At 38.7% G+C, this 25,533-nt stretch overlaps 1 protein-coding gene across 2 annotated transcripts in view; it reads left to right on the forward strand.

Moving 5' to 3' along the window:
• TMEM132D (transmembrane protein 132D) overlaps positions 1–25,533 on the forward strand; it is a 294,438-nt gene that overhangs the window by 167,396 nt on the left and 101,509 nt on the right. For both annotated transcript variants that reach the window (XR_012631298.1, XM_074887190.1), the window contains one exon: positions 1,373–1,556. Coding sequence is in view for 1 of the 2 variants with exons in the window: in XM_074887190.1 (XP_074743291.1) it covers positions 1,373–1,556 (184 nt within the window). In the remaining variant the exon portion in view is untranslated. The remainder of the gene's footprint in view (positions 1–1,372; positions 1,557–25,533) is intronic.

Consider the following 25,533-nt stretch of genomic DNA (forward strand, 5'->3'; position numbering starts at 1 on the left):
ATTTTGGGAAGAATCCCAAACTGGGGCTGTTGTCATAAAAAATATGCCTAGTTTTAGCTCTTTTTCCACATCAGCTGGGAAAACCTGCTGGGTTTTAGCATGTTCTGGAATTCTCTAGTCTGTTGCTGAAAAGTTTTCTCCTTCTTCTAGCTGCACTCTCCAACATAAGTGGCTTGTGACACTTCAGCATTGTGCCATTCATTCTCTCCTTGAGTATTATTCCGCTGAAAGAAATGCTGCTCTTTCCTTTCCCTGCCACACAAACACTGAAGATCTGTTCGGCCTTCAGTGTTTCAGAAGTAGAAGCACTGTCATTCTCAATGTCCCCTGGATTTCTGCACTGCTAAGAAATTCTTCATTCCTCAACAATTTTGCAGTAAATTGAGTGTTTTCTTGTCTCTCTAAATGCCACTGGACTATGGTGGCCTTGCCAAGATATGCAGTAGAAACTTTACTGCATTGCTTTCTATACAGTAACTTTGCAGGAATTGCACCAACAAGCCCCTTTCCAATTTTCCCTCTTTACGTTTCTGCTTTATGGTATTCGCTTATATGAACCATGTAAGCTTAGGTAAGACAGCATGTAAAGACAAAGTAGCATTGATAAGGTATCAGTAACCTCAATGTTGCTAAGAATATCCCGAAGAATCACATTTAATAAGTCCTTGTTCTTTTCTAGTGTTTTTTACTCAAGGATCCTGGCAAGATTGGTCAATATTAAATAATCCATTTTTTTTGTTACTCTTCTCCCACAACAAGCTAAATTAGTTATAATTCTATAAAGTTTAACAAAGGACGAAAGGAGCTTCAGACAGACATTTACAGCAAGGTAGCAGTATGGCCAAAAATTAATTCCAAGTTTTCCAGTCTTCTGATCCCTGCTGCCCTGGTTCATGGACCCCATCCTGAGCTTTGACCTCTCTTCCATGCCTCCCTTTTTAAAAAGCAGAAAATACTTTTAATGTAGTCATTTCCCATTTCAAGGAGTGAGTCTCTTTAGATTTGCTCATGTGTTGCTTTAACAGGGAGGAAATACATTGTGCTTGTTAAAGGGAGAGCCTCGTAGTCAGGATTTTTAGGCTGTAACTTTAGCCTTAGCTTTATCTTGATTTGGTTTTGTTTCTCCACCTGTAAAATGGAGTGGTACTTAGTGAGCCATGTCACAGAGTGTTACTAAGCCACTTGAATGTATGGGAAATACCCTGAAATCTTAAGACAAGTGCAAATGATTAATTCATTATTAAATCCATCATCCCACCAAATCCTCTCTTTGGAAGAGCCTTAATCTAATGTTTTATTAATATAAAAGCAATTACATTGCTGGCTTATCAGCCACATGAATGGAATCTTTCTTTTTCTTTCTTTCTCGCAGTGCGGATGGTCCTTCCTCTGAAATCATGCAGATTGATTTTGAAATTGAAGACCTAACTGACCTACCTGGGACCCAGCTCATCACGTGGCAGGTAGAATATCCTGGAGATACGACGTCTGATCTAGGAATCTCCAAGATCTACGTAAGCCAGAAGGACCTGGTAGGAGTTCTCCCTTTGGCTATGGTAAGAAATTGTCTGACATTTCGCATGTTTTTAATATTGCTTTACAACTGTAGTGTCTGACAGATGCAAATGATCTGCTGAAAGGGGTGGGGGGACAGAAAGTTTCAGCATCTTGAGATCCAGATAGTAACTTCTGAAGTTTGCTTCATCCAACGGTGATGCCACATGAGGGGAGACCACGACTTCCCATGGAAGGCCCAGTCATGCTCTTTGACCGATACACCAACTTCTTGGAGGCAGAAGCTGAGTTCACAGCATTTCCAGTGTTCAGAACTCACTTGTGTTGTTGCATGAAGTGGTATACTTGGATACTCACTTCAATGTGGTATATGTCTTACTTGAATCACAAGTACTCTTACAGTTGGTCTAGTGTTTAAGGACTTCCTGAATCACAGGTTTTTTCAGTTTTTGAATTCTGACTGCATATTCATTTGGGAGTGAGAAGAGAAATAAAAGTCATGGTGTGACTTCTGAGTAATTTTTAATTACCCGGGGAACACAAAATACAGTACGTAACCAACTGTCTATTCTATGTAAATACATTCAGACAGGTTGCCTCGCCATCACAGTGCAAACTATAGGGCTTGAAAAATACCTGATCTTTTAGCCTTGTTCTTACCTAAAACAGCCTGTTAGATACCCAAATTCCAAGTGCAAACAGAAATCTTGTGCATTTCCTCTCCTCTCCCCTTCACATTTCTTCATCGTTAGGGATGAAGTGTACTTGTCTAAGGTCTGGCTGTGCCCCATGTTTGTTCTTAGACAAGCTATTAGAAAATATTGACACATTATTATTTAGCACTGCAAGAAAAACAAAAATCAATCTTAGAGCATTTAAAAAAATGTAGCCTGGATGTTTGCCTAGTGATAGCCAGTTAATTATGCCATTATTGAAGGCTGGAGGTGTTCTCTGCACTTTCAGTCTCACAGAATGGCTATTATTGTTATTTACCAACTTCAGAACTACTCAGATGTTGTAATTTTTTATTTCACAAAAAATATTTCTTTTCTTTTTTTTAATGGTTCATGCTTTCATTACCAAGGTGTGTATCACAGTTGAAATAGCTCTCCCCAACTGGTATTGTGGCCATCTAACAAATTAGAATTTATAAATAATGCCTTTGTTTTGCATGAGTGTTTCCATGGACTAGTTCTTACTGTTGAACTGTGGGTGATCTCTGCTGGTTTGTTGATAAGAGAAGAGGCTCTCAGGTCTGCAGATGGACCCTGATGTGCAGTCACATGAATTGTGGAGTACTGAGGGTTAAGGCTGTAGAGGTGATCTGATTCATGTAATCTGAGATGTAGGGGGTTAGAATCACAGAATCATCTAGGTTGGAAAGGACCTTGAAGATCATTTAGTCCAACCATTAACCTAGCACTGACAGTTCCCAACTACACCATATCCATAAGCACTACATCTCTTAATAGGAAGATAAAGTATTTCTTTCCTAGTGGTTCCAATTGTTGCAGAAAACACTAGTTCTTCTCATACATGCCCATGATCCATGATTGCTTTAGTATCAAGTGATATAGTGGCAAGTGATATAGTGGCAAAAAATAGTTCATAGGAACAAAGACAGATTCTCCTGGCAGTTGCTACAAATCAACTCACTCTCTTCATTTCCATTAAAAGATTAAAAAAACCCTTTTCCAGAAGCACAAAATTCTATGCTCAAAGGTCATGTGAAGTCTATAAAGTTATCAGTAGGTGGCATTTTACAAGGCAACAGGTGTTGAGATAATGCGTAAGAGAGAAAGCAATGATAAATGGCAGGGGCCCCCTAATTACTGGCAGACTGGGAATAGTTTTAACCTTCTTTGCATTAACTGAAGTGTCAGGGAAGAAACTCTGGGGTATCACAAATCTCCAAATCTTTGTCATACTTCACTTTGTGCTTAGGAGATGATGATCCAGGTGCAGACCTTTCAAGGTGTCTGACTTAGATTAGCTTGGTACTTCAGATTTCCCTGTGATTTTAGCAAAGCCAGTTTGTAATTTACAAATTCAAAATAAATAAGTAAATTCTACTCTTCCATTTAGGAAGAACCACAATGAAAACAAAATGTTATATTATTTCTCTGTTTCTGGAGACTGGGGTTAACTTGGGTTAGTTTTGCTAGGCTTCTTAGCAGAACATATAATTTCATGTTTAGAAGCACCAAACAGAAATGCTGTTGAATATTTCAATTACAGGTTAATTTTTCAAAAGAACAATTTTACTGCTTTAACATTAGGCAGAGCTTTGTTTTTTTAATAGACTAGCACATACCACCTCTGCACCATCTTTGTTTTCTGTAGTCTTTTCTGATAGCTGTTATGGATTTGTAAATTACAAAGCAGAGATTGGCCAATTTAGAGCTTCCTGTCTTCTTTTTTTGAGTTACAAAATGCTGCAATGAAAAGACTGAAATGTATATATCAGTGTAAGGATACGCTGGGAATGCTATCTTCTGCTGAAGTTATTAGGACACTTACTTCACTCTTCTTACCTTTCTCTAGTGCTTTTTTTTTTTCCTATGGCATATGAGCATTCCAGCTTTGAGACCCCTGCAGGGCCGCACACCAATCATGGCAACACAAGTTACAGTAGAGCACTCAAGGATACTGATGAAAAAGCTGTAGGGTGTATTTTATGGATGTGTGGGTACCATAAAAGCTGATATTTCTGATACTTTAGTAACACCTTTTCTAATTTTAAGGTATAACAGAACCTGTCTTGGTAAGCTGTGCATGGGACCCCAGCTGGCCCTTAATACCAGAATAGAAGACATTTAATTTGAGAACATTGTAAGAACCTGTGAGCACCTGTTTGGATATTTGCAATGCATGATCCTTTCCCTTAAGCCTGATGAAATACAGGCAAAGATATTTATCCAGGGTTATAAAAAATTATTGGCCTTTTACCATGATTGCTTTGCAGTGGCTCTTATAGCCACATAGCAATGTCTTGCCTTGTTGACAGAAACTAAAACATCCACTAAATGCCTAAGTGTGTGGCTAGGGAACTGGAGAAGAGGGGTCTTAAGAACATGTTGATTGGTACAGGAATTATAGAAATGGACAGTGCTTTATTCTGGATGCAGAATTCTGGACAAGGAATGCCAGAGGATTACTCCGTGTTAATAAATGAAGAAAAAAAAAACAAAAAACGAACAAAACAACAAAAAAACAAACCTCAAGTAAATAGTGAAGAAGCAAAAACCTTCTATGTTGTTCTTTGTTATGAACTAACAGACATATTATTCCTCTTTAAATGTCATTCTGTTAACATTCACCTGTAATAGGGTATCCTTTGAGACAGAAACCCTAGGACCTCTTAAGACCTTTGAAATATGGTATTAAAAAGGCGTATGGTCCATTTGTTCATTAACTGTCTTGAACATGCTGAACTGCTGAGGTCTTTTTTTGTTGAGGACCTGCAATGTAGTGTGATAGCCAGTCAGAACAATATGACTGAATCTTCTAGAATGTGACATTATTTTTTATTGGCATCCTGAAGAATCAGCTTCCAAATCCTATTTGACTTCTTTCTGGTGTTCTTTGCTATTTTATTTCACTCTCATTTTGTTAGGTGATGAATGGCACAGGTTTAATCACTCAAATTGTACATTTGCTGCTATTGATTATTGTTGCTTTTTAAACATTCTGTCACCTCTTTCATAATTGTGGTGTTCACCTTTTGTTGAACCTTAATGATTAGGTGAGGCTGAGAGACAAGTTCTGTAGCCATCTGTGTACATACAAGATAATCCCTACTGAGAAAGGCAGAGGGCAGATATGACATGCTGGTAAATAGATAAGTTGAAATCTGTTCTGCAAACAATAATAATAAAAATGGTGAATAATAAAATACCTGGTCTGGTTCTTAACTGAACCAGCTCTGAATTTATAAATCACCTGTTTTACCTGTGTATATGCCCTAAACCTACTCTATCTGTGCACTCCTCTTATTTAATAATGTGATAAAGAATCAGGGAAAAAAAAACCTGTTCATAAATTTCACAGGGGGAGATGTTGGTCCCAGGGTTGATAAATCCATTATTAGAGCAGTCCTTTGAGTAGAAAATATACTATGCTAACTTTACTTTCTCCTAGAATACAGAAAAAAAATGTATGCAGGGTATGCTTAGTGTCCTATCAGAAATTTCTTGAAAAGGTTGCTGGTTCCTGACCTTCAATTTCTGATAAATTGTTGTCCACATACGTATTTTAAATTTCTAAATCAGCAAGTTAATATTAGATTCAGCCTGGCTCACAAAAATGTTGTTGCCCTGATATTCAAGACATTATTAGATTTAAAGTTATGGATGTGGGACAGATGTTTCAGGTGGTGGTAGGACAAATGAAGCTGATGAAGAAGCCAGGCAGTTGAATGATGAGCACCCTTGTGTATAAAAAGTCTGTGAATCTAGATTGCTTTCTTGAGAGACTCTCCAGCCCTTATAGATGAACTGATCTTATTGCCAGCTATAATAGACTGCCTTACATGGTCTGTACAACTAGGAAACGGCAGAAGAGTTTTGCCTTCCAGAGCAAGAATCCTTGAGTCCTGCAGAGTTATAGTGACAGTGGCTGAGTAGCCCTAGATTACCTCATACCAATCATGGTATTAATATTTTGGAGTTGATAATTCAGCTTTCTTTCTGCCCAGAGACTCTCAAACTTGCTGGCAGGCAGGACGGCTTGCCTGGCACTAAGTCCAAATTAGCAGGATTCACCTTACCAGGGACTAGCAGGACAGGCTCCCTTCAGTCTTTATCAAGCTCGGCTCTGGACTGGGGCTTGGTGAGTTTTATGCCCATATGCCTGTGGAGTGCCTGTCTTTCCTTCTTACTGAATGCATTGGGACAGCCCTTAGGTATGTTTATAATCTAGTCAGCATCAACCTAAAAAATAACCTTATTGTTAGAGAACTGCAATGGACAGGAAGAAAGACAGGATTTGAAACTTGATTAATGGTACAGTGTTGAGGTTGCAGTCTGCTTGGTAGAGGCAAGAACTCCAAAGACAACCTTCCATCCCTCCCAGCCATATTTTAGCAGGCAAAGGTGAATGGTGAACAGTGAATTACAGACTTGTATCAGCAACTGAGCTTCCATTATCTCTCTGGTTTTGGCCCATTATTTATTATCCTCAAGCAGTGCAACATCAGCCTCCAAGACAGTCAAGTGAGGTGTGAGGCAGAGAGAGATTTAAATCAAATGTAGAAAAAAGCTCTGAGAGATACTCCTGATTTATGACAGGCTTGAACAGAGTCAGTGACCAAAGCCCAGCTCATTACTTTGCAACAAACAGGTTGTAGTGAAGGCAAAGAATTACTCCTACTCATCTGACCCTACCAAGGAGTCCTGGCTTGGTGAGCTGTCCCTGCTCACAGAAACACACACTCAGCTCTGTTCTTGCAGGGAAAGGCTGCTTTGGTGCAAATCGAACTGACCTATTTTTAAGCTGCAAAGGAAGGTGGTTTAAACACACTTAGATGAGCTGTTAGGAAGAAAGATCACATTATCCTTCAATTCAGGTGATTTATGAGGTTAGTAACCTCTGAACAGGTCACTGGTAGTGTTGGAGCAAAGTAACCTTCTCAACCAGCACAAGCATTTTTGCAATCTTTGTGTTACCACAGCTGCTATTGTGTGAAACACAAGCAGAATATTTCTTTTACAAGGTCAGGTTAATAAACTAGCTGTAAAAAGTAAATGTTGTCTTTATTTGTCAAACAGAAATATTTTATAATGCATAGTATGTAACAAACTTCATATTTAAGATGATCTTTTGTTAAAAGGTCTGTTTTGGTACATCCTAGCACAGTTATCAGAGTAACATTGACTGTAAACCCATTCTCCCATTGCAGATGAACATGCTCTTGTCCTCAGACCCATTAGAGCCATTTTGGCTTGTGAGAAGTTGTATTTATGGCAGTCATACTGAATAAATTGTATCCAAAACCTGAACACCAGTTTAACATTATACCTTTTAGATAATTTATTGTTTCAACTTGCTCCTGATGTTCTTTATAAAAATTTAAGGAAAATTTTGACAGGATGTAAACTTCTACATACCATTAGCATAAGAAGCTGGATAAATAGACCAAATAAATAAATAAAATTAATTGCTTCTACAAAGAGGCTATCTATTTTGTAGGAAGATTTTCTGTATTAAAATTATTTCTAATAATTACAGGAATCAGCTGTCATGGCAGTGCCAGTCACTGCTGGATTTAAAAAATGCTTAGGTTATTAATGCCCTTATAAATATATGTATCTGAAACATTTAACTTTTAGCTAGTGCTGTTTATGTTCTGTTGGAGACCGGATATGTAGCTCAGACTTACCTACCAGAGTGCTCAGTGCTGCACAAACACTTTTGTAATTGCAGCCTCACCCTGAAGAACTCATAAGCCAAACAGAAAAAACTAATGATAAAAACATAAAAAATATTGATCCCTTTCTACAGAAGAGGGATGAGGATGGGGAGGGTGCTGAAGTTCCTTTTGAAGTCAACCAGACTGCCTTCTCCTAGACCGAGGTTTTGGCTTGGCTCTTTTTCCCTGTTACAGAAGATGTGATGGGTGGATCACGGTCCCTGGAGCACAGATGGATTTGTGCAAGTGCCATCGTTGCTGGAGCTTATGGTCCATGTGTAGCTCTAAAGATGGCGTGGCTGTCCCTGCCTCTTCCTTGGGCCCTCTCTTCTGCTCCAGTGGTTTGCCACTCCTCAGGTTGGCAGAGTGCTGCTGTTGTCTATTGGGACCTGCTCAGGACTACAATGGGGGTCCATGCTGGGGTAGTGGAATAGGATATTGGAGGCTGTTACAGCCTCCTCTCTACTATCTACCATCTAAGCTGACAATTAGGATGCTTTTGGATGAAATTAATACTTTTCTATAGGAGAGCTGAAATGTGAATCTCCATCCATGTATATGATATAGATGAACAAACTGATTACAGGGAGGATCTGCTTTTGGCTGTGACTGGCGTGGGTTCTGCCTGGCAGCTGAGAAGTGCAGGATCACATCAGCCAGAATCAGCTGCCCTAATCAACTTTAACGAGTTAATATTTCTAAACACTTCCACTGACAGTCAGCTTTATGAAAAAGAAGAAGATGTCTAGAGAGTAGTTAAAAGCTTTTACCTTCCTAATTCATAGCTTTTAAATTGCAATTACAATATTCGGCAAGTTTTCAAATATTTAATTAAAATGTTACCCATTTCTGAAGAGGGACCTTTTAAATCAAAATGATTAGTGAATCACAGGTAAAATCTAGTCATGGGAAAGGGAGAAGCCTTTGGATCATTGTGATGCATTGCAAGCAACCATTTTCTTTTCATAAGTATATCCTCTTGCTTCCTAAAATTAGTAGGTCAAGGTCTTATGATTTCATATCATAAAATAGACTTCCCATTCTCCCAGTAACATCTCTTGACAACTACCAGTTCTGATTTTAATTCATCTTTCTTGAACATGGATATCCAAGATGACTACAGGATACCAGATAATGTCCCTTGCCATTGTTGTCTAAGTGTTTATGCCCTGGAAATGTTTTTTTCTCCATCTCAGATGATACATGTATGGTTTTGGTTCTGATTCTTGGGGGTTTTTTATTTGGCTGGCTGGGGATTGTTTTGTACAATGGCATACATTCATCCTGTAGCTGAATATTATAACCAGATCTTTCTTTTGCTCTGTTGTTTCAGGCTGAAAACCTCTTAGCTGATGGCTGAAATTCTTGCTGTCAGTCCCCATGATTAAACTTTACACTGTGTGAGACTGCATTTCATTCCATTTCTTTTTCCTGAATCATTGGTTTTATCTGGTGCTTCTTATTTAATAGTTCAAACTTCTGTATTGACAATGCCTCCCAAACTGATACTCTTAGCAAATTTTAGTAGTAGTCTGTTTCTTCTTGTTCCAGGGTCATTATTGACAGCAATTAAAAAAATCTGTCCCTAGGCTAATTCTGGAATATTATTGTATCAGTCTAATTCTGGAATATTGCTGTACCAGTTCAGAGGAACAGGTTGTCTTGCTGTCGATCTCACAGCTTTACCTGGATCAAAAAGCCCGCTCTTTGGATTGGTTCTCTGTGGTTCAGGCAACTTCAACCAGAAGGACTTTGTATTCAAAAGCTCGTTAATCAGTCTTCATGCAATGCATGAGTCAGATTCCGTTTCACGTTCTAATAACTGTAATGAGCCTGTGCAGCTAATAGAAGAAAATGTTTCATCCAGTAAACACATAATAATCTGTTATACTTCAGAAACTAATTGAATCACAAGTATCTGAGGCTACAAGACATTTTTCCTATATGTAGATGTTGATTATTTACGCTTTTCCAGAGCATGGGATATTGGCACCTATCTGTACCCAAGAGATGGACCAGGCAGCCAAGTAGTCCAATCACATGTGACAGTTCTGGTATTCCTACGTGACTGTGTTCAAGAAGTGAATATACTCAGTTGTAAGGGAGCTAATGTAGAGGGTTTGTTTTCCAATTAAATTGCATGTTAAAAATGGCTTGGTTTGGTCTTCAACTTACTATTATTATTACTGTTATGCTAAACATTGGCCTTGCTCTGGCAGGCTTCTATTTTCTAACTACCAGCAAATTGACAAGATGCGTGAGTCACTAGCACATAGCATTTTGTTTTGTATACAGAAAATGAAATGAGAAAATAATACAAGCACTTGGCAATCAAAGATGCCTTATCTCCAGAAACCAACAAATGCCATATTCTTTGGATTTTGCCTTCCAGAATTAATGACAACCCTGGGGTTCTTAACATTTGAAATAACAAGCAATAGCTCTTTCCCTTTACAATTAGACATTTTGTTGATCCGTGGAGCATGCAATGAAACAGTAACTGTGTTCATTGAAACATCAATGCAGACATTCTGCTACTTAAATTCCCAAGCAGTGAAAACCATCAAGCAGGTCTTCCAGATTAATCCAATTCTTTTTCTGCCAGAGGTTACTACAGGGTCATGGAAAAAGATCTTGGTGATGATGTTGTTGAAGACAGGAGGTTAGAAATCTTGGTTTTGTATCTGGAGCTGCAGTTACTAGCTGACTAATACTGTAATCACCTGTAATACGAGCAAGCAACAGTCACCCAGTTTTAGTCTGAGTGGGGGAACGAGTAATGAGGGCTTGGGCTGACTGCTGGCAAAGCTGCTGACAGCCACACAATTTGATGTGGAACATCAAAAATTGGGTTCCCTAGAGAAGCAGGAACAAACATAAGGATGTTTTTCTTGCGAATTAAAGCCTAAGAAAAATGGCTTTGCATAACAGCTGATGTTCTTTCTTAAGTGTGTGTTTTTCTTGATTAGGCGCGTGCCATTGAACTGGGTTGAGACAAGCCCAGTCCTCCAGCCCTGACAATCTTTCTGTGTTGCTCTGAAGCTGCATGATGCTATGAAATGTAGAAGGCCCAGGAACACATGGCAGATCTGAATTTAGAGCAAGTTTCACTCAGAACTTGTGCCTACTTCAATGGACACAAGATTTAGAAGTCCTGGCCTGTTTTCACACTGCTGTAGAGCCACTGGTATTAAAAATGTTATGAGTTTAAAACAAATAATTTGGTGAATCGAGTTTTCAGAATGAAGGTCTCATAAATATTTGATAATTTTTGTGCAGCCCAGTTTCAGCCAGCTGAAAGGGACCTCATCTTCAGTAGGCAAGTGCTTTGAATTATTTTAAAGTCACGTTGTCTTAAGATGTCTCACACTGAGTGCCCTGAATCACCAGTAATCACTGAAAATATCACACCACCTAATTTGTATTATTTTTTCAATACCTTTGTATCTTTATGTTAATCAGACTTGATTACTAGTAAAGAAATTTCAAGTTTTTTGTTGAAAAAAAAACAGGGATGGTGTTTGCTTACTTTTATTGAAAGATGGTCAGATTGGGTTTATAGAAAATAGATTACTGCCTTCTGTTCCTCTTTTGTTTCATGTCAAGCTTCACTCAAAGGATTTTGTAACACAATGCTGCCATACAGTGTAGTAGTAAATATTGCAAAACAGTCTTTAATTTTGACTGCTAAATTGTTTTCACTGAAATACAAAAGATTACAGAAAGTTTTCTTCTATGCTCAGATTTGACAAATCTGGTCACATCAGGATCCAGAGTTTACACTGGTTTAAGAACATTACTTCAAATATGTATTAATTGAAGTGTTGTGTGTTCCATCCCTCTTTCCAATCAGAGACTCTTTCTGAAGGGTTGTCAGAATCACAGAGCAGCTGAGACTGAAGAGAGCTCCAGCTGTTAGCTAGTCCCATGCCCTGCTCAGAGAGATGGTTGCTTTGGGCTCTGTCCCCTTGAGTCTTGAACACCTCCAAAGACTGGAGATCCCACAATCTCTCTGGGAAAAGTATTTTGGTATTTGATCACCCTCATAGTAATTTGTTTTTCCATGTATCTAAATGGAATTTTCCCATGTTCTGACTTCTGTCCTGTGCCTCTCATCCTATTGCCATACAAGCCTGAGAACAGTCTGGCCTCATCTCTGCATCCTCTAGACAGGTAGCTGTAGAAAGCAGTAATGCCTCCCGTTTGCCTTCTCTTAAGGCTGAATGGGCCCAGTTCTCTCCACCTCTCCGTGTACATCATGTGCTCCAGCCCTCGACCAGCTTGGTGGCCCTGCACTGGCCTTGCTCCAGTGCGTCAGTATCCTTGGCTTGAGCTACAGCCTCTGTTGGCTTCCCACCTCCTAATTGGTGTGCTTATGAAAAGATTTTTCCCTTTTGGCATAATGAAAGGGATGCTGCCTTAATTGGTTCCCTTCAGATTAGTCATTTGAATAAAACATAGCTGAAAAAGAAGCAGGAAATTTCTCCCTACTGAAATAGATCCATCACCACAGCAGTGCTGCTTGAGCAAAACAGGCGGCTATCACTCTTTTCAGCTTCCTGACATTATTTTTAGATGTGTGTTGTGATTTTGAGGTACCGTTTGGGGGTCGGGGTCTTCCTTTTTTTTCATTTTATTTTTTTTCTTTTGAGGATTAAAGCTTTTAAAATTATTTATTTACAAGCCATGAAAATCTCCCCAAAATGGATTTTAACAAGTGTGTAATTGGATAATTTGACAACTGGTAAGCTGAAGCCCCAGAGATCAGGAATTACACTTCGCTACAGAATAGTCGTTCTTCATGTAGAATTAATTAGATTTCCTCTAGATTACAAGTAGTGAGAAGAGTAGTCAATTAAGAGAATTATTCCCTGACTTTTCCATCCTTCTTTTAATTGCCAGCCAGTGGTATTAATAATTCCTTTTTCTATGTGAGATGTCCTCAGAGGCAGGATGCCAGAAAGAGGATGAAGGACAATGGTTTAAACACTGGCCCAGGATTCAGAAGAAATGACCACCAGCTTTGTGTGTGACTTTGACTCACCTTCTGAGGGACTGGTTATCCCAATGGATATTTCAATGGCCTGAAAGCTGCTGGGTTCATGGGAGGCAGACAGCAAAACGAGGACAGGTTCCTGATCAGTTGAGGGTAATGTTTTTCAGCGGCATTGCTAAGTCAAGCAACACTTACTCCTCCCCCACCCCACTCCTAGCTGGGTTAGTACAAATGCCTGTGCAGCTGCTGCAGAGCTGGGCTGAGGACCTGAGCTTGGCTAAAAATAACCCTTTTTTGTTGGGTCATTCTGAACACAGCTCAGTTCCCCAGTTTGCTTCATCACCTGCCCATACAAAAGGAACAGTAGCACAATCAAAGGAGTGGTTAAAAAAGTGGAGGCAGAAGGCACTTCAGGCAGCATGGCTCCTGAAATGACAGCTTCAGGAACAAATATTGGCAACAGCCTAAAAGGTCTGGGGGGAAGCTTAAACCTTTGTCATGCATGGACATGGACAGCTGAACAGGGTGGAAGAGCACTCTGCTCTGGCCAGTCCTCTCCGGGAGCAGGGACTGGGGCACGCAGCAATGGAGGAGTCACCTTTGTGGTGATTTTGTTAGCTTTGTTTTGCATTGTTTTGGGGCTGTGCAAAATGAATTTGACAAACTGGATTTATGTGCAGGATGTTTCTGAACCTGAAAGCATAGGTACAAAGGGACCTTTGGTCTTTTATCTCCTCTTTCTCCTTTCTTTCACACTGGCTGTTGGATTGGCTTTCTGTGTGGGACAGCAAACAGCAAAGGAGGGGCTCAGAGGGGGAAATAATTTTGTTGAGACAGAAAGGGATAAAGCAGAGCAGACGACTGTGATTCAGATGGATGTCTGAGTCATACATTGTACCTCCTGAGGCTCTTTCTGATATAAGGCACCTTACACTGTACCTAGGGAGAAATTTAGTCTGTGGACTGAACAGAGGTATATTTTCAGGTGCTACTGAGGAGCCATATGAACACGTGGCCTCCAGAAGAGTGATCCTATTCACCTTGGGAGGAGGACAGTAAAGACTTGCCTAGAGGTAGATGACATGGAACCAAATCACCCAGAATTAAGATCTCAGAATTTAATGTTTACTGAATGCAGAGAAAATAAATTTGTAAGAGGACATTTGTTTTGTTTTAATTGTGACCTTCAAAGAGGGGATGAGGAGCAAAAGTAAAATAGGAAATCTGTATAGCTGAGATTTCAGAATACCTAATGTTGTTTTATAATCGCTGATGTCATTTCTAATTGTGAGGAGAATACAAAAACGAACAACATCTAAATGTGAAAAATGTTCATTTAAAAAAGCTTGACATTTAAAGAGACTAAATTGTAGGCATATAAGAAATGTAAATGTGAAATAAAAAAAAATCTGGTTCTTTTTCATACCACTTACTAGTAGCTCTATGATAAAATAACAGAATCACTACCCTGGAGTGGGATTCTGCAAAATTACTACCCTGGAGATACAGTAGTTACAGTTCAAAGTGACTTTTTTCTGCAATGCGAAACTTCTATTTCCTAAACCTGTCAGCTCCAAACAGAGTGAAAGTAAGTATTTAAACCACTCTATACCTTACATGAAAATCAGTCCTGACAATTTGAAAATAGATTGCAGAACTTTCAAATGTTCAAACCATCAGTAAAAAACAGTAATTGTTAGAATATATATATAAAAGTAGTGCAGTTTCATAAAGAACAGCAATACCCTATAGTGATGTGTTTTCATTGTAATTCATACTGAAAATCCCAAATTCTGCTTGTAATATTTGTAAGGCAAATTACCTTTGAATTTAAATATAATTCTCTCTGTTTCAGTGGAATAAAGGTGTGTCACTTTCACATATGTATTTTCTCTTTGATCTTAAAAGATGTCAGAAAGCGGAGTTAAGTTTCCTTGTCATAACTGGTACAATCTAATATATGTATATAGCTCTTCACTGATTTGGTGATAACAAGAACCACTAAAAAAGTAGAAAGCTTAGACATGAGGGGAAAAACAAAGCATTTCAACACTTAAAACAGATAGGAAAAAAACCTGAACATATGTAAAAATATGTAAAAGTATACATCTAATTTTGTCATAAACAAAACCAGAAAAGAATGGATCTGTATTGCAGCTGGCATACGAGAAAACCAAAGCTCTCTTACTTTGGGGACTTGGTTGAGCAGATACTCAAGCTAGTATCAAATTTTGCAGTTTAGGGGCATATTTTGTTCTGTTGTCTTTTAAATGATTTATTAATTTCTTATAGTAAAAAAACTTAATTTTTTTAAGCTCGGTTTCTGAAAAAATTCTCCGCTTTCTCTGTCCAGCCCCAGTCTATGTTCCCCTGGCTTCTATAGAATGAGTAGAAGGTCTTTAGAAGAAAGCAAAAGTACAGTTCCAGTTATCTTCATTTCTAGTGTACCTTTTCCATATTAAACCAGGAAGATATACATAAAGAATGAGAAAGTGCATTGTTGGTGTTTAGCCAGAATATAGATGGACTATTCTATGAGTTTGAAGGTGGCTTCTTTCCTTGCTTCTGTTTTTCTTTCCATGTGGCCCCACAGACTTATTAAACAGTATGCTTTCTAAGGCAGAGACTGCTTTAAATATATTAATGTATAGTGTCTGTAACAGCATGGCTGTGATTTCAGTTGCATGTGCTGGGTTACAGTATAATTCCAAGAATAATATATGAGCAAGCTCAAGTAATGGAGAGTGTCTGCCTGTGCAGTTTTTGCAAGGGGGCTTGGAGAAATAATTTAGGACACTCTAATTATGAGACCTGGTGAACAGAGCATGTTGCTAGGATTCTGAGCAATAAACTTTGGGGGGGGGAGCCCAAACCTTCAGTTCTTCAAAATAGGTTCATCTTTTTCTCATTGTCTGATGTGGAAATGTGACAATATCCAGTCAGACATTTTTTTTTTTGTTTTGCTTTTGAAAAAATCCATGTGCTTGGATCACTCTGGTTGCCCTTATCCTGGTCCAACACACGGCTGTTCTGTATTGTCTGCTAGTATCTGTACTATGAAAGGAAAACATAACATGATTAGTCGTCAGGCAGAAATTTTACCTTTTTCATTTTAGGAGGAAGCTCTGCCAAGTTAGCCTGTTTTTGTGACATTTCTATTTAAAAGTTCAGTAAGAGACAAAAAGAGAAAGGGTTTCCAGCTGAAGGAAGCGATTCTTCTTCCAGGATAAACTCAGCCAAATTACCAGAGGCAGAGGAGAGCAGTGGTTCTGCAGTGCAGAATGAGATGCCAATTTCTGGCACCCCAGCAGCTGAGAATGAGGTTGGGCTTTATAGAAACTGAGGTTTTGTTAATGTTTGGGACTGCAAGTCATAAAGAACTGGGCTAATAACTGGAAAAGGCTGGGAAACTCCTGCACAAAATCTTTTCCTTTCACTTCCGTACATCCCAATAATCCAGATTAACAAAATGGGAGGAAGCATCATCAGAGATCTCTTAGGAGATGGAGGTGACAGATTTTACTGCCTTGTACATGTCTCTGATGGATTCTCATAGTGCAGAAGACTTAAGAGATTAAGGTAAGAGGATATGCTTTTCTGTTCTCTTGATAAAATTGCACAGGGACATCAATGAAGAATGTAATCTGGAGAAACTCAGAAAATTCTAGAGTAAAGGAGGAACTGAAATTGTTTTTCTTGCATTTGCCATTTATCAGGGGCACTGAGGTTTCTATGTGGAGCTCTATCACCTTTCCCTGTCCTGTTACAAGCAAAGTCTGAATAAAACAGAAGCCTTCCAGAGACCTTGAGAGCTGACCTGATTTCATCACTGTAGTAAATTCCCTCTGGGCATTGTGCAACCTGATAGCCAGGTTTTTTCTGCTTTTGTATTGCCAGCAAACCACCCCTTCATATGATTGCTACACTGAATGGCCCTGCATGCCCACATAAACAGCTGGGCAGTTATCACCTCTGCAACATCTGGCTGGCCAAGAAGTGCCCTTGCTCCTCTCTGAGCTGGGTTTCATCCAGTCTTGTCAAGAACAAGGTTGCCCACCTTGCTATCTCCAGTGTACAGCAGGTGGTGGTGCTCTGATTGTGTGCTCACTTTCTATTTATATCCTTTTGGGATTAACAGAATTTCTTGTTACTTTCTGGAGTGACCAGTGTGGAGGCACTTTAAACCTCAATGACTTAATGATAGTGTTTTGGTTCTCTTTCCAATAAGGACTTTGTTGGGCAGATCTTAATTGTAAGAATTCTTTTGGCTGATGTCTGAAAGCAGTTAGTAAACATGAATCTTCTAAAAAAAGACTTAAAAACTAGACAAAGTATTAGTAAACCAGTAGAATGTGTGGTAAGATGTCTGTAGATACACAGGCTATTTGTTTATGTCTATAGATGCTTGTAGATTACTTAAGTAAAGGTTCCTTTTGCTATTCACCCAGGTGAGAAGGCAGCTGTCATTAAAAAGCAGTTTGGCTGCACAAACACAGCCATGGTTTCTGCTGGTAGAGTTGTACTAGGATCTTATTGCTACTTTTCATACTGCACATGTAGCATATCTGGCAGAAGGGTGTCATGCAGGTCTGTACTTCATAATCCTAACATTTGTCAGTCTTAGAGAATGTAGCAACAAATTTATCCTTAAAATAACCAAGATATTTATATGTAGTCACAACGCTACAACACCCAAATTACAAGTGACATGGACTTAATAGTGTAAAAAAGCAGTATGGTATCTCTGAGAAACTACCTGAAACTTTTGATTGCCACAGGTTTTAGACAAGACCAATTAGATAATTTAAAAAATGGAAGGGAAAAGCACAGATATGGAAGCACATCTTTATAACATCAGGTACAGAGTCAGAAGAAGGTAGTTTTAATTCCTCCTCCGACACTGGCTTTCTAAGTGCATGTGAGTAATTCTATCAAAATGCAGTCATTTCTAAACCCAGCTGACCCTTCTGTGCATCCACTTCCTCACTTGTATAACAAGGATACCGTGGGGATTTTGTTCCTCTCTTCTGAAGCAGTACAACTTTTAGTCAAATATTTGTCAAGCAATTTGAATTCCTCCAGTAAATTTGTCAAATGCTGAAAACGGGGGAGAGGATTTGAATGCTCTGATAAACTGAATACACTAATTGTTTGAACTTCATACCTCTCTTCTCCCTGCCCTCTGCCAGCTGGCTTATCTAACCCTCCCATGGATATAATTTCATCACACTTCAGTGTTTGCAGTACACCTGTGAATATCTTCTTGGTTGCTTTGTCTTACTTGTCTCTTTTGCAGTATTCCTGATAGAGGAAATGATGCCCAGTCATGCCCTTTCAGAAGTCACTACATACACTAGAAAATGTATATTTGCATAATTCCTTTAGTAATGGTAATTAATGCGCAGAAATGACTTAGGGTGGTAGCAAGGAAAAGGAAAGGTGGGAATGCAACAGTAGCTGAAGTACGTTCTGTTAACAAATTGGTATTTAGAAATATCTGCCACTGGGCTCTTATCTCGTCCCATTTTTTTTTTCCTCCCCCTTAAGTGGATTAATCAGGAGTTGCTTCATAGACAAATAGCTCAAAGAAAGCATTTAACTTACTTCCTGTTTTTAAAAATCTTAATACTAGGAAACATTAAGGAATGCTTGCAGTAAGTGCTTAGAGGAACTTAACAGAACCTACTGTTACATTTACTTAATAACAATACAGTAGATAGCACTTCTGTAATCTTTGATACATCTTGCCAATTTTCCTGATGATTACACTAGCAGTATTTTAATTGTATCACAGAGTGGAATTCTTAGTATGAGAGACTCTCTAATGCCACGTTCACACAGGTCCCCTACACGGTAAACACTTCCCGACCCTTTCCTTTTGTTCCATTTAGATGTTGGCAGAGCTCTGTAAAACTTGGCTATGCAGAAGTGAGCTGCCAGGGGAACATCAGCCTGTCTGGGAGATGGGTTGGAGAGCACCAGCCTGGCACCTCAGGAAGCAGCTGGTAGCACTGGTCATCCCCCTCCCCTTCAAATCCCCACCCAGGGTGGGGGGTCCTGAAAAGAGTTTCACATTCTTCTCTCCTATTTAAGACCAAAAAGCACTTGATAAATCTGTCCCCATTTTGTTGGATGCAGATAGAAAGACCTTTATGTGATTTTTGGGGTACATCTGGACAGTGGTTAAATACAAGTTGATGCTGCCCAAACCCGTGGAAGATTTTAGACCAGCAGCTTTGGTTTGGGATGTAGTTTCATGTTTCATTTCAGGCATTTGACAAATAACTTCAAATGTCAACCTAAGAAAAACTGCTGTGGAAAACAAGTGTTAGTCCAGCTGCATCTAATGAAAGCACTTTACCTTGTCACTGTATCTTTGAAGGCTGTGAAAGAAGAAAACTGTCTGTTAATGGGGTCCAATTGGTTTTATTTAAAGAAAGATAGATCTCTTTGTGGCCAAAGAGCAGGTTATGTTTTGTTGCTTTTTTTTTTTTACGTCTGTCTGATTCTCTTTCCACATACACTCTCTGTCTTTTGGTTGAAACCCAGGAGAGAAAGCTAAAGTGAACATTTCACACCTCGCTTGCATAAACGGTTCATATTGTTGGAAAAATCCCCACCACTGAGCAAATGTAATTATTTATGTAAGAAGAGATCCACAGGAGCTGTACTACTATGTGACTACCATTCTTTATGGCTGCACAAATTACTTGCAGCTGCCCTCCTCTAAGCTGTTCATGAGGCATTAGAGAAAACGATTGCTTTTCAGATTTCACTGGAAAGAAATGAAAATGAGTTTATTAATAAAAGTATCAGTATAAGAGCTCTCAGCCACAGGCTTGTTGACTTGTTCTTCCATCTGAACATACCTATAGGCAGGCTATCAGCTTGCTTTTTGTCTCACTTACACTTGAGTCAGCATCATTCCCATTGCCCTACTTCTAGCCTGGATATTGGTGAAAACGGGTACGAAAAGATCATCAGGTGATCTTCAAAATTAATTTTCCATTTGTAAATTGTCTGCACTGGAGAAATGAATCGCGACAGACAGACAGTCTTTAGCACTTACCTGAACTCCCCCTCGCACCTTTTCAGAGTTGCGAGTGATTGTTGCCTTTCCGCGCCAGCCAGACGCAGAAAGGATGTGCCTGTCTGCATGTACAGCTACAGGTGTTTAATAAACAGTCTTCAAGGAACTTACCAAGTCTGGGAAAGAGAGCTCATTTTATTTTGTGTTGCCTTATGTTTTTAATTTCTTGGTACTCTTGACTCTGCATAAGAGCTGAGTGGGACTGTCTGTTAGGACCCTGGTGGTAGTAATAGGTCTTAATGGTCCTGACTGTGGTACCTGGGGACCGCCCCCACACCCACAGGCCCAGGAGCCCCATTTCAGCTCAGCCTAGGTCAGTCAGCGCTCCCTCACAATCACCAAACCCTCACAGCTACCATACCCTGGACAGATCATTCGTCCTTCTTCCACTCCTTAATCTTCTCAAGTGTGAATTTTCTGCTTTTAGATGATGTGTGTATGACTCATTTCCTTGTGTAGTGATCAAAGGCATCTGAGTCATCTTGCTGGGAAAGCAGGTTATACTAAAAGGATGGCAAATTCCCTCCATCTTCAGTTGACCCTCACTATGGAAAAGTTATTTGACTTGCTCACAACTACATTATGAAGTCACATTAAATATTTTGCAAAGCTTCTTTATAGCTCTCGATAAGGAATGTTTTATTTGGACTAGATGATTGTTGTAGGTCCCTGCCAACTGAAATATTCTATTCTGTTCTACTCTATTTAAGGGGTATACATTTGTACAGTTGGATTTGCAAGATTCAAATTTTCAAGGTAAGAAGCAGGACCAGAAAGAGCACTTAAGAATCATGGCATTTAGCATGGAACATGGAAGTTATAAATATATTTGGCTTCTTTTTTTTTTTTTTCCTATATGTAAGTGTTCTTTTCTTTAGCACTTTAAGAGGATTGCATAGCTTGATTTTCATAACCGTGGCTAACTTATCTACAGTGAGCATCACTGAATCTGATGAAAACTACTGTTAAAGACATCTGAGTGAGACATAATGACCAGAGCTTTTCCATTGCCTTTATTTGTAAAACTTAGTAAATGGATAAAAATGTGGTTTCTAGTGTGCAAGAAAATTGTAGCTATATAATTAGTAGAGGCTGAACGTGTTAGACGGAAGAAGAAAATTATTTTAAAAGAATGAAGTTGGTTATTTTTCTTCTCCTGGGAGTGCCATTTATATTGTTTCTTGCCGGTGGCATTCCATATGAAAACATGAATTGAGCTTCAAAAGTCTCTGTATATTTGTGGCATTTTTATTACTATTTCTAGGACAAAACCAGGAGAAACAGTAGCATGTAATAGTTCCCTGAATAGTTGTGCGAATCAGAAAAACTGTAATCCAACCTTAGCTTGAGAAAAGTTTGCTTCTAAGTCACAACTAAAGGAGAAAGTAACATGAGGAGGGGAAGGGGATGGCCAAGGGAAGAAATGCATTTGCCTGTAGTGACACTGAGGGACCTAGAGAGCACAGCAAAAGGAGAAGGCATATAGCCACCTATTAGTTTCATCCAGGTATAGCCAGAGAGTGCTAAAGGGTAGAACAGGGAATGAAAAGAGATTCATATATATGAGTTATATCTTGGTAGCTCTGCTGTAATTGCTCACCAGAGGCAAAACTGTTGCTAGTGTGTTGTCCGTTAAAATGCTTATACACTATTCATGCACTAGTGAGGTATTTAATAGAGTCTTCCTCTCGTACGAGTTTGAGTTTTACTGCTCCTGTTCTTGCTTGCTAAATATCTCAACATGTAGATATTGTTATTGATTTGTAGTCTCATTTCCTTAAAAATTTGGATTGTTATATGTGTTTTCAGTTCTAAAACAAATCCTACTGCATGTATTATTTTTATAATCAGCTTTAGTTAACTTTTCAGGTACTTGTAGTCAGCACCGGCAACAGATCTTGTGGAATTAGCATTTTGTAGATGAGGTTTCTATAACAATACTTGTGGGATGCCATTAAAGGGTTACAAATACAGTTTGGCTGCAAAGAATTTGATTAGTGAAGCAATGCAGAGTTTGGTACAGCCAGTCAGTGCTGCCTGGCATATACAAAAGTGAGTGGACATATTGAAGACTCTTGGAGGGCACGAACTGTGACCTGACAACATCCTTAATGTTAAAATATACCTCTTTGCATCTTTAATTTAAAAAGCAAAAATGAACGTGTTTAATGTTTCTCTTGAGCATAGCTGGAGAATAGACTGGAGGATTCAGAGCATGAGAAATCTATTTCTATAGTATATCAATAACTACACTATTCTTTCTCAGTGTTCTTAAATGGACCATAGTGAAAGACTGCACCAACAAAATCCTGCATTTATGCAGGCAGAATAGGTAATTACACTCTGCAATGCCTGTTTAAGGGCACAGGTACCCATTTTACAAATACTAATGAGCCTATGCAAATGCTGGGTGCAAGGAAAAAAAAAAAAAGGAACCTTTGAAAATTTTTCCCTTTAGACCAAATTCTGTCCTTGAATATGCACACAGAATTTCCATTGACTTTGATGGGCTGTGCATGAATACATTTGACAGAAGAATTTCATCCTTAGAATTCCCTTTCTTTTCTGCAGCTTTCTGCTTGGCTCTTACATTTTTATTTTCTTTTGGTTTAGCTAATCGAAATATTCCAGCATTGCTGCATTAAAAGGAAATTTCTTGGGACCATTTACTGCTTAGTTTAAAATTATTACTCTTGAAAATCATTTAAATGAGGTACCTACCATAATAAAATAAATCTTTTTATTTTATTCACTGTGTACTTGGCAGATAGCTGATAAAATAGCTTTAGAAATTGTGCCATGTATGGTTACAACTGAAAGGAACATTGTGTTTTTCAGAACACAGACATGGAGCATAGATAATCTGCCTAAAATCTCAAACAATAAGCAGGAGTTCTGTATATTAATTTGGGCATCAACCTTTTATCTTTTGACCACTGGATCTGTATATTAGACTGTACTCAGCTAATGAGAAGCAGCCTGATACTTGAGAGAAACAAATCAGCTGGAGCCAGGTGGTAGGCTAAAAGAGATCGATTTTTTTAAACCGCGGACTCCCACTGGTGTGATTTGATGCTACCCCACCTCCAGAAAGGCTTGAGATCTTGTTAGACTTGTTCAGTTTGATGAACATTTCAATCAACAACTGCTGCCCTATCGCTGCCAGTTCCAGTGCCTATTCAAACCATCTTTCTTACTTTGTAAGGTGGCCAGATAAGTGAGCTGGCTAGTTCTTCTCTTCTATTAAGAGTATAATGGGGAAAGCAGAGGCCTCCCCTATGACAGATTAGGCCGTGAAGGTATTGTTTTGTGTTAATTTTCATCTCACCATGTGAGATAAACTAATCTTATTTTGCAAAGATGACCTTTTCTAGTCACCAATCTCTAAGATGCATCAATTAAGCTCATAAAATTAGAGAACTTTTAATACATAAAATATTTTGCCATCAGTCCTGCATCCCATTTCAGTGTGAGGAGAGGAAAAAAGGAAAGGAGATGTTTCCCTTCCCAGTTTCGGCTAATATTTCAGTACTTCTGCAGAAGATCAATTTTTGCCCATTCAGGCTGACTCATAAAACCAGCCCTTGCTTTGCTTTCTACTTTCCTGCTTACTGGTAAACTTTTAACTTTACCTTTTACTGTTTATCTTCTTGTCTTTCCTGGCTAAAACTTACCTCTTCTTCTGACTGCGGGCAACAATGAAAATTTCAGACGATATTGCCAAGTCCTTGGCTTTTTCAGTACCTGTTAGTCACATAAATTTTGCCTGTAGCCTATGAAAGGTGGCATGTATGAAAGAGGTCTGCTTTTTCCCCCATATATGAAGCCAGATTTGAATGCTCAAAATAGAATCCAGATCTCACTTGGTATGAAAGTTTAATGCAGGAGGGAAGTCCCCTTCCATGGCATCTTCCTTCCATTTAGGTAAATGGCAAATTTCCTATAAATGTCAGTGGTGCAGTGCTGGGTATTCTGTCTGTTTTCTGTAATAATGTCTTTAACATTGGAATGAATATTTATGGGTCTATATGCTTTTCAGAATGTTTATGTTGGAACAGCTTGTAAACTGTTCCTTTGATAAAAGCCTGTTTCTGATCAAAGTATTAAGAAAGCAGATTGTTTAAATGCGTCAGTTATGATAAGTCAATCAAAAAAATTCCATGCTCTACAACAAATATGGAAATGCCTCATTTATTTGCTGATGTCAGATTTTTAGGGGATACCAACACTATATTGTTACCATCATTACAAAGTCTCTACTGGGAATAATCAGTGTCTCACTCTCTATGACAATTTTTGGAAAGCAGCTTGTGATTGACTGTTTAATGAAGCAGAAAGTGGCGTTAGGTTTGCATTAGAGGAGAATACTGAAATGAAATGAAATCTCGTCCTCAAAAAGAAAAACCCCTAACTTTCTAGCTCCTCTTCTTCAGATGTCTTCATTTAAATGCAAATAGCAGCTTCAACCACAATGAAATAAAAAAAGCCTCTTTTTTCCCTGGGAAACAATAATGAGGGTAAATTTAAGTCATTTCATTTTTGTAATAAGATAATCCTTTTCAATGTTCATGGTAATATTATGATAAAGGTTGATTTTAAAATTATTATTTTCGGATAGGGGAATGTATTTTTGGCTTTTGCAGAACCAGGAATTTTGAATTCACTATAACTCTGCCCAGATGCTGCTCCTGGGGTCAGTAAGTTCAAGGATCTGATCTAGATTCTATTAGCCTAGTGGGCAGATAACCCGTAATATTATCTACAACTAAATCTTGTCCTCTTTGCACTTATTCTGGTTGATGAAAATGATGGTATGGTTCTTGTGGGATTTCTTTGTGGTATTTGTACACAGGCAGATTTCCTCAGCCTAAGAGTGGCTGCACTTACCTAATTTATTGACTTTAGCGACAGTAGAGGAGGTGACAGTATGTCAGGATGACTATGAGGTTCTTGAACAAGTGTTCGGGTTTATTATATACTTTCACTCAGCATCTCACTGATTCTGGCCCAGGCTGTACTAAGGATGTCTAATTGCTGCTGGTGTGGATAAAAGAAAACTAACTTGTCCACTGTATTTTCTGACACTAAAATTCTGTATCTTGTAATATATGTTCTTTGTAACACTGATAGCCAGTGTGCATGTCTGTTTATATGCATAGGTGCAGTGACTATAGAGCTGATAAACTGCAGATATGTTTAGCTGTTAGCATGAGCATTTGATCAATTATCTGTCAGTTCTCCTTGAAACATGTTACCCAGATCTTACTATATCTTTCCAAACTCTGAGTAGCTTCAAAGTACTTCTTTCCTTTGAAAAAATCCAAGACAAAAACTTTTCTCTAGTACCTCAGCGGAATGAAGTCCAGGATAGATAATATGTAGTGTTGAAAAGAATTTAGGTCTTATTGATAGAGGAATATGAATTTTATACAACAGCTTAATATTCAGAACTCAACATCTTCTTATTTAGCCATGGAAGGTCCAAAGGCAGGAGGATATCATAGCATATAGGTATACAGCAAG

Source organism: Strix uralensis, chromosome 17 (genome assembly GCF_047716275.1).
Source record: "Strix uralensis isolate ZFMK-TIS-50842 chromosome 17, bStrUra1, whole genome shotgun sequence".
Lineage (NCBI taxonomy): Eukaryota > Metazoa > Chordata > Aves > Strigiformes > Strigidae > Strix > Strix uralensis.